The following is a 10,717-nucleotide window of genomic DNA, read 5'->3' as shown; positions in this document are numbered from 1 at the left end:
ATATCTCTTGGTTGAAATATATATGTAATATTTATTCAATACTCATATTTAATATTTATTTATATATGGGATATATATAAATATTAATAAAGACTACTTGTTAATTCCAATTAGAATTGGACTAACGAAAAAAGTCCATAAAAGACGTCGCCAGCTTCTTACCTATAGGGAAAGGGACTGGAATTTTCCATTGAAAATTATGGAAAAGAAGTCCAATTCTAGAATTGGCTATAGTCCACGAAGGACGTTGACGGCAGCAACCCATTTAGAATGGGATTACAATTTTTTTTCTTAATTATTCCATAAAGTTTATTTTGAAACAAACTTTTATCCTAAGTAAATCATTACCTCAACCAAGTAGGAAAAGGGTTTATAGGTGATGCTATATATTAAGGGTGATGGAAAAAATATACTGTACTAATTCTTCAGAAAAAAAGTCACTTTATGAAAGTGAGTCCAATACAAAGCCAAGAGAGAAAATACAATTACTAGAAAAATATTTTTTGTTCTTCTACCTTTGAGTTGGAATTTTTGAAAAATATTTCATCACAATATTTTTCATTCAATTTGTTCGACGGTTTCATTAATCAAAGAGTTGATTGCAAGAATCGGTCTCGGTGTAGATACGCATAGTGTCTTCGCACAATCGAAGAAATTTGAAACGAGACCCTCTTCACCAGGTACGTCTCAGATTAGATCTTTGATATATAGATAAATTTTAAACACAAAAAGATTTTCTTAGGATTGTTATTGTCTTCCGCTACGTGTTACAAGCACTTGTATGCAATTCTTAGTATTTAACACAAAATAACACACATAAATGGTCAAAACATGAGCAAAATAATATTAAAATACATAAAAATATGCCACAACATCATATATCCACGTTTTTGGGTGGTTAGGATTGCATATTTTAATGGATGGTCCATAAAGAGATTCTTCCCTTTTAAGTTTGGATGGGATGAATTGGGAGAAAAGTTGAACAAAGCATTTCGGAATAATTTACTTATTTTTTTAATTTTTAAGACTTTGGTAATCAAATAAAATTTGTCTTATTAAATCATTAATAATTTGATTTTCATTCGTCTACTACTATTGCATGTAGGATATTCAATTTATTATATTCATTATTTTCCTTATCAAATTTTACTTCGTCATGAGTTTCGTCCAACTCATTATCACGTTCTTAAGAAAAGGATTGCTTGGTAGGGATAGTAATCATTTTCTTACTATCTATGATTTTGGCAATATCTTAATTAAGGGTGGCTGTCCGTGCACTATGACTAGATTGCACGGGAACCACATAAGTCCAAAAAAGTTAAAGACTTCTTCATGTTTGATCCCTTTCCTTGTCCCTCCACCTAGTTATTGTTTTTTCTTTTTTGAAAAATATTTATATTATTTCTTTTACCCATTAGAAAGTTTGAAAAAATAATTTAGGGATCGAGTGATACTTTTGGAAAAGCAAACCCAAAACCACTCTAAGAAATATCTTTCCCAATTCAGACAGTACCAATATTTTCGTCCAAAATAAAAACAACTCTAAAACCAAAACCAAAGCCAAAGCCAAATCAATTTCTAATATAACTGATTCTTGAGTGATTTAAATAAGCTTTTAGCCTTACTTTGTTTCCGAGAGTATTTGAGACTTAAGGCAAAATAATCCAGAATTCTCTAAGTTTTACCTCCGTCTGTCTTTCCTTCTCTCTTTTCAGCCGTCGCTCTTGCCGTGGTATTTGGTAGGACAATTTGTAAGTTCTTGTCCCATGTGATTAATAATACTCTATTTATATATGTTTTTGTGTACTTCCTATATATTTGAGCTTTCGCATGATTTGAGTTTTAATCATGCTCATATTTTATGATTTGAGTTTCTTATTCCATTATTATACCCCTCTTTCACAATTCTGAATCATATTACATTATAAAAAAGAAAATTGCAATTTAACATGGCTTTATTTTTCTCCGTTTCTTTTCTTATTTTCTGCTTCATAGGTCATGGCACTTCAATGCTTCACATGGACTACAGAACTCTTGGGTTCATTATTCAATATCATATGTAAAGATGAAGAAGATCTTGCAGAAACTTTCGGACGTTTGCCAGATTGTCTCATCATTGATGTTCTGAGTAGACTTCCATTAGATTGCCTTGTTAGATTTCAAAGGGATTGTAGGGATTTGAGAGCTTTGATCTCAACACACGATTTTGCCACCGTACATCTCAGTAGAGCTAGACCCATGCTGCTCATACATGATTTTGTCAAGAGTACCAAGAACGGGCAGCAACTATATGTGTTTGGTACTGAACATCTTAATGGGAAGAATGTGTTCAGGAAACTTCATCTCAGACCTGAGCTTATGATCAATAATAAACGCTGGGAAAAACCCCCAATTCTTCAATACTCTTGTCAAGGAGTTCTTCTGTTTGTTGATCGCATGTGGCCTATTTATTATGCTTTGAACCCGATAACACAAGAGGAAGTAACCATAAAAAATACACCAGTCCCCGGAAAATCATGTGCTCTTTATTTTTGTCCATTAACAAGACAATTCAAACTTCTTTATGCACAGGCACGAGGCAGTTTGTGTCAGTATTTTGTATACATGTTCAAGACACGGACGTGGAGGAAAATCCATTCATCGTCCACCTTCAACTTTTTGCCATATCTTAACTCTCACGCAGTTGTTAATGGAGCATTGCATTGGATCATGTATGCTGATTTTGAAAAAGAAGGGATTCCTCCTTGTGCAAATGGAATCATGGTATTTAGAATGGATAAGGAAGAACTCTCCGCTATGCCTCATCCTGGAAGTGTGTGTACCTCAAAGAAAGTGCATACAACTATGACTCTTTTAGTGAAGGAAAACTGTTTGTCTTTCTGTCACTTGCTTGTCTCTGAGTATGCAGTGGATATATGGATCTTGGAAGACTATGAAATGAGGGCATGGAACAAAAGGTACAAGGTTAATCTCTTTGACAAGAAAATATTTCCTTTTAGTTTGCCTTATATTCTCCACGGGTCGGCATCTATAGACGTGTATTGGTGGATAAAGCTTATTAATATCCAAGGCGGTGAACTTCTCTTTTACTTGTGCGATAGAGGTTTATTTTCTTATAATTTAGATCATAAAACTGTGAAGATATTTGAATTACCGCAACAAAAAGAGTCATATGCTTGTAGGACTTATATAGAGAGCCTGCTGGCAATAACTTAATTCACCTCACATTTTATTCTTATTCTTTATCTTTCTACTTTTGGTGCTTTGTTAAGTTATCAAATACCATTGTTAGGGGCAGAGGCGGATCTCAGATTTGAGTACAACGGGGCACACTGTCTTTAAATATGCTAATTACTTGCCACAAATTTCGGCTTGCAACTCTTTAAAAACTTAACGATTATAATAATGCATCAACAAAGTCCAAATTCTCAGTCATTGTCGCCGAATCGTTAGATGCTACTACTTTGTCGAAGTAATTGTCGAAGGAGGGAGAAGGATTCGTAGTGTTTTATTTTCAGAAATAGGAGCTACTGTTTGAAGCTTTTGATATTGAGGGAGGGACTTGAAAAACAATAACATTAATTAAATTAAGTTGATTATTAAGTAAAAATATTAAATGATAATTGAATTTAAAAAGATACAACAAAAAAATCACTTGACTATTAAGTATAAGAATCATTGAAAGCAGTAAAGTAGAAGGACCTAAAACGAAAGAGTTGGGTTTCAATCCCAAGACAACCTGCAAAGCAGGGAGCTTCAACACACACTCATCCAACTTTACTATGCGGCCTTTTGTGATTTTTGGGGCACCAATAAAATATTTAATCGGTCTTTCATGTATATATCTATATACACAAAATATATATACAATAATTTTGTGCAGGCCAACAGGTTCTTGTGACCCCCTACGGCTAATGTAGGTCCGTCCCTGCTTAGTGGAAGTTCAATGTGTTTATACTTTTTTTTGCACTAGAATTGGAAAAACTTTTAATCATTGCGCGTTGACAATTTTTTCTCAAATGTAGTTATACATCGCGCGTTGTATGATTTACGCAATGAAGTGAAATAATATTTGAAAGCATAATACTGATAAGTTTTATTCTACATCATAATGTGCAAATTTATTTTGCAAAGAGCGTAAACTTTTATTTTACTATAAAATAGGGGAACTATGCTATTATATTAATATCATACATGTTGTTGTCTCAAATTCCATAAATTTTGACGCAAATACATAACAAAGTTCATAGTTCAAGATCTGTGGAGAAAAAGATTTGGAGGGCCTTCTTAATACATGAATGTTGAAATAAAATTTAGCAATGTATCTTAAACATTCATTCCAATGTATTAAATACAAAATTAAGACACTCAAACATATTATGAGGTAAAGAATAAAGCTCATTAACAATTGTATGGGGTAAAAAATAATTTTATACTCATTAATTATCATCGTTGACAGTGATCATACTTATGAATTACCATAATAAATAAGTACTACAATAGTAATTGATATGTAAGTATACAACGGTTTATGATAACATGCTTTTGGTATCAAATAAGTGATTAATCTTTTTCATCTCAATGTCTATCACACAAAATGGACATTTATCTCATTTTCTGCAGTTCCACTTATTAGCAGATGTTGGTCTAAGCGGTTTTAATTTTGATGATTGACAAAGGAACACATGCATGAATTAGGTCTATGGACAGTGTACACAGGTCACAGACAGAATCAAGAAAAAGGCATACATGTGAAAGGGATAAGTATAAGTGGTTATATCTGATATTTCCTGAACGAAAATGTTACATAATTGATAAGGAGCATGACTCTTTACTTGAAGAGAACTCTATCCAAGATAAGGAAGGAGTTAGAAGTTGAAGATAACTAGAACTCTTTCACCAGGAAAGAGTATAACATTAAAACTGTAGTTAATCTGATTCTACTAACTCTATGAATATCAGTTTGTTCTCTTCTAACACATACATACAGAAGTAAAAGCACGAATCGAGAGCAAAATAGCAAGGCATTTTGTGAGCAATTCCTGTGAGATTTAAGAGTGTGATCCTGAAGCCTCATGAATCAGATTGAAGAACAAGTTCCATAAAGAGTTTTATGTGTTGTCTTTACTTCTAGTTCATAGTGTAGTATGCGTTTTGAGTTGTACTTTTCAGCTTTCTTAGAAGAAAATTGTACTAGGTATATGAGTTGTATTGTTCAAGTTAGAGTTAACTTGAAGCAGTTGCAACAGCCTGTGGCGTGTTTCCAAAAGGGTTAGGGTTAATCCTTAGGTTTGCAAGAGATTGTAAACTCGAGTTGTATCTTTCAAGTTAGAGTTAACTTGAAGTAGTTGCAACAGCCTGTGGCATGTTGCCACAAAGGTTAGAGTTAATCCTTAGGTTTGCAAGATTTTGTAAACTTTGTTGTTGGCTCAGAGTTGTAGTGAATTATTTGGAGAAAATCCTACTGGGTAGTAGATCATGATTTTTTTACCTTTTAAACCGGGTATTTTTCACGTAAATATCCTTGTGTTCTTTACTTTCTGCATTATTTATTCCGCAACTGTAGTGTAAGGAACGCATAGAAGAACCAGGTCCTTCGATAATCTAGTGCACACGAAAATCAGGTACCACACAAATCAGCCCCCTCTTGTGTGGTATTAAAGTATAAAACATCAATTGGTATCAAAGCAGGTTATCCTTGAAGAGGCTAACATCTTAGGAATAGATCAAGACGAGTGCATTACCTGAAAACTGTAAAGAGCAATCCACCACTAGGCCACCACTATCCAATGGTTACTACTATTGCCTATGAAAGGAGAGAAGAAGAGATCACTTGAAAATGACTAAAGGATGCTTCAAATATGGAAAAAAGAATCCCATGATCAAGAGCTGTCCTCTATGGGAAGTCGAGTGGAAAAAGGAGACATCTAAAAGAAGAAACAGAAAGAAGGAAAAAGTTCATGATAAGAAGAAATATAACAAAGGACCATCCAAAGTATTGTTTACTACCTGGAAAGAATGTTCAGATGAGGACTTTGATAATGATGATGCTGAACGAGCACTTATAGAAATTCAAGAATCTGAAGATGAACTGATGAAGAATCTGAGATAAGTCTTCTGGACCTAAAGGATAAAAATAAATTCCTTTCTAAAGATAGAGTATCAGAACTTTTGCTAACTTTAATTGATGAATCTAAGAATATAAGTTTTGAAAAATAACAGTTGTCAAAAGAGTGTAACTTTTTAAAAGCATAACGCAAAAACCTGGAAATTAGGGCCTGTGAAATTAAAAAATAAAATACTACTTTGAAGAACCAGGTTCATGCACTTGATACATCTGTTCTAGAACTTAGATCTGAACGATATGAGTACGGATATTACCAGTGCGTTATTGTGGGGCTGAACGATGCCTTCGGCGTCCTCATCGTTGAAACACAAGGTTCCTTCCGGCACGTAATCTCGAGTTCATTTTTCTCTTGTGATGGATACTTTAGTGCACTTTAACATCGGCCCCTGGGGGATGTCAACCCCACCGATGATCATGTTAATGACGTGCTGAGATTCCTCCTGCTCGATCTCTCTACTATCGTCCCTATTCCTGAAATGGTTTTTTGCTCTATCGCTCAGGAACTCTAGGAGATGTACGTTGTTGAATAACCGGGCCACCTCCTCTCTCAACTATCCGCAATCTTCTGTTCTATGACCGTGAGTGCCATGATATTTGCACATTAGGTTGGGGTCCCTTTGGGCTAGATCGGACTATAGGGGTCGAGGCCACTTGGTGTCTTTGATGCGTCCGATGGCAGATACGATGGCAGCAACATCAACATTGAAGTTATACTCCGATAACCTTAGAGCCTTCCTCCTTAGGCCCGACGGGCCTATCGAAACTGTTTTTGCTCATGAGTCCCCGGTTATTTTGACTTCGATCGCTTCTCCTCTCACTTTTCACGGGGTTTCACCCAGATCCGTTACCTCTTCGATCCCCGTTGTATGGTTGATAATGAACCCTGCTTGATCTCGGTTCACGATAGATGTCTCTCTTGACCCTGTCAATAGTCCTGATGGGATAAACGGACTCGGAAGGGCCCCCAAGCTGATCATCTTCGACCCGAATTTTTGATTGGTACCGGTTATGTAATGACCCAACCGGTCATTTTGACTTTTAGAACCATGTTCCCCTAAATAAAACTTTCTGAATGTACTTTTAATAATTTATGACTTGCGGGGATGGTTGGTTCAGAATTTAGAAGTGATCGGGTTGAAATCGGAACAATTGGTTCCTTAGTTTGGCTTTAAAAGGCCAAGTTTGACTTCGGTCAACATTTTAAGAAAACAATCCCGGAATTGGGATTTGACGGTTCCAATAGGTTCGTATGATTATTTCGGACTTGGGCGTATGTTCGAATTAGGTTTTGGATAACCCAAGAGCGTTTTAGCACTTAATAGTGAAAATCAAGTATTTGAAGGTTTAAAGTTCTTTAAATTTGGTTTGGAATAGGTTTTGGAGTAATCGAGGTCCGTTTGAAATTCTGAGTTTGGGAATAACTCCATATAGTGATTTAAGATTTGCACACAAAATTTGGTGTCATTTCGAGTAGTATAAGTATATTTCGGCGCGTTCGGAGTAAGTTGGAAGAATTTGAAATTTCTAAGTTGAATCAATTTGATTTGGGGTATGATTCTTAGATTTGATATTATTTTATATATTCCGAGAGTTCGAGCGAGTCTGTTTTATGATTTCAAACCCGTTGGTATGTTCGGGCGGGCCCCCGAGTGTTAACCGGACGAGGCTCGGACCAATTTTGGAATTTTGAAGAAGAGCTGAAGCCTTCTGCTTCTGGTACATTCGCACCTGCGCTTGGACAGCCGCAAGTGCGACCCTCGTAGATGCGAGTTCTGTCTGCAGAAGCGGAAAGGGAAGGGGCGCAATCAACCGCAAATGTGGATTTTCTTTGCGCACCTGTGAACGCGCAGGTGCGAGGCAACGCGCGCAGATGCGAGAGGGGCAGTCGAGTGAAACTCGCACCTGTAAAGCTTTTACGCAGGTGCGGAAGCCGCAAGTGCAGTACACCTTCCACAGATGCGAAACCACTGCTTGGAAGAATGATTAAAAATTAGGGCTCAAACATTTTGAGCCCATTTTCGGGCAATTTCAGAGCTTTTGAGAGGGGAGTTCAACTAACAACTTGGAGGTAAGTTAATTCTACATACTTTGAGTTAAATACATAGATTATGGGTAGATTATAACTTGTAAATCTTAGAAATCAAAGGTTTAGATGAAAAACCTAGATTTTTATAAAAATAAGATTTTTAATCACGAAAATGGTTATGGAATTGGATAGAAATTATATATTTGAGTTCTTGAGATTATGGATAACATTTTTATCCGAAAATGTCCGGAATCCGGGCACGTGGCACGGGATAAATTTTAGGAATTTTACCATTTTGGGTTGGGTAATTTATTTAATAGCCTAAATTCGAATTATTGAACATGTATTAACTATTTTGTATAACATTTGGATAGTTTCGGATTTTTCGGCATCGAATTGAGAATTTAAGGTGACGTGGTAATCGAAAAGTGGACTTTGAGACAAGGTAAGTCTCTTGTCTAATCTTGTGAGGGAGAATTTACTCCATAGGTGATTAAATTAAATAATTATGCTAAATTGCGGGGGCTACGTACGCATGAGGTGATGAGAGTTCGTGCGTAGCTACTATTTATGCTAAAGTCCGGGTAGTTTAGGACTCAAATCATGAATTACTTGTATAAATTGTATTCTTTGTTTAATTAAAATTATATATATATATATATTGTGAATTGTTAGGGAAAAATAATAAAAGTTGAAAATCTCATATGCTTAATTTTCTGTTTAAATTAATTAATTGTTAAAAGAAATTATTCATCCTCTCGAATTGATATTAATAAATATACTCTCCTTCCGGAGGTACATAAGAAAATATCCTCCTTTATTGTGGAGCGGACCGAACGCCTCGGCAGGACAGATGCATCTATGGATTGCGTCGCACGTCCCTCGGCAATGTACACGACACTCTGGATCGGGCCGTACGACCTCGGCAGAAATCATTCCTAATAATAATAATAATTTCTCGATACTTTGCTATTTATTATAGTTGTGAATTTAATTAATAAATTCGAAATTATCGCATTTGAAGGAATTTAATTATTTCTGCTGGTTAAATAAAATTATTGTTAACTCTGTGAATCATGTTGATTTAGATATTCTAGTTTTATTTTAATTATTATTATTGACCCTTAGTGAGTGTCAAAGTCGGCCATCATCGTCTCTATCTCTTCGGGATTAGGCTTGATACTTACTGGGTACACGATGTTTACGTACTCATACTACACTTGCTGTACTTTTTGTACAGGACCTGAGACAGGTGCTATTGTTGGACTTATCGGCGCGCACCCGCGTTATCTAGAGGCTTAGTGGTGAGTTGCTTTCTGAGCCGTTCTGCAGCAAGTAGCGCCTCTTCTGGGAATTTTATTCTGTCTACTTCATTTCAGACAGTCTTTATAATTTTGTATAATCTACTAGATGCTCATACACTTGTGACACCCGGTCTTGGCACACACACTGGTCAAATTTGGATATGTATTATTTCTTGAATTTACATTAATCGGTATCTTTTCTATTTTCTTTAATATTGCTAGTAAAATAATAAAATTACTTCGAAAATTATTCTGAAAATAATTGATATATGCTTAACTTATTAGCTGGCTTGCCTAGCTGTAGTGTTGGGCTCCATCACGATCTTTAGGTGAAATTGGGTCGTGACAATATGGTATCAGAGCACTAGGTTCACGTAGGTCTCACAAGTTATGAGCAGACCTAATAGAATCTTGCGGATCGGTATGGAGACGTCTGTACTTATCTTCGAGAGGCTATAGGGTGTTAGGAAACTACCTTTTTCATATTCTATCGTGCAATTGATGTAGTACTAAATATCTTCTCTTATTCTCTCACAGATGGTGAGAAAGCATTCTAATGAGGTTTCAGACCATGGAAGAGCTACTCCCCCAGTTGCTAGAGGCCGAGGGAGGGCTCCAGCCTGTGGTAGGGGGCGAGGACGTCCCAGGACTGTTCCAGTTATGCCACCAGTGGGTCCAGTAGAGAGTCCCATTATTGAGGAACAAGATGAGGTGCCTGTGGCAGAGCCAGCTCCAGTGGATTTTACATATGTACCGAGATTTCAGGATGTCATGGGTCGTATGCTGCGGTTCATGGACACTATGACTCAGGCCGGTTTATTTCTGGCAGACCCAGCCACATCTCAGGCGGGCGGGGGAGCACAGACTCCAACCGCACAAGGTCATGGGCTGGCAGCTGCTGTATATTAGACCCAGGGTGCACTACCCGTAGGTTTAGCCCAGCCAGTGGCAGCAGCTACACCTGAGCCCAGGCCAGCTGCAGCCGCTTATCCGCAGAAACTATTGGACAGATGGACTAGACTTCATCCTCCAGTATTTGGGGGTGAGCGACATGAGGATCCCCAGGATTTCATTGATCGGTGCAATGATAGACTGTATAACATGAGGATATTGGAGTCTCATGGGGTTGACTTTGCTACTTTTCAGCTAGAGGGCAGAGCACGTAGATGGTGGAAGTCTTATCTTCTTGGCAGACCAGTAGATTCTCCTCCCATAACTTGGGACACGTTCACCCATATCTTCCTGGATAGATATATTCCA

General features: G+C 36.8%; 1 protein-coding gene across 1 annotated transcript; it reads left to right on the top strand.

The window, feature by feature from the left end:
* The first annotated feature begins 1,618 nt into the window (after positions 1-1,618).
* On the top strand, positions 1,619-3,238 carry LOC138900738 (putative F-box protein At3g17480). Its single transcript, XM_070188223.1, has 2 exons — positions 1,619-1,751; positions 1,996-3,238. Exon 2 carries the CDS (start codon positions 1,999-2,001, stop codon positions 3,214-3,216), a length of 1,218 nt encoding a protein of 405 aa, XP_070044324.1. The 5' UTR covers positions 1,619-1,751; positions 1,996-1,998; the 3' UTR covers positions 3,217-3,238.
* The last annotated feature ends 7,479 nt before the right edge of the window (positions 3,239-10,717 follow it).

This window comes from Nicotiana tomentosiformis, chromosome 11 (assembly GCF_000390325.3).
Source record: "Nicotiana tomentosiformis chromosome 11, ASM39032v3, whole genome shotgun sequence".
Classification (NCBI taxonomy): Eukaryota; Viridiplantae; Streptophyta; class Magnoliopsida; order Solanales; family Solanaceae; genus Nicotiana; species Nicotiana tomentosiformis.
The sequence above is the reverse complement of the archived record's forward strand: the minus strand, read 5'-3'. Positions and strand labels throughout refer to the sequence as shown.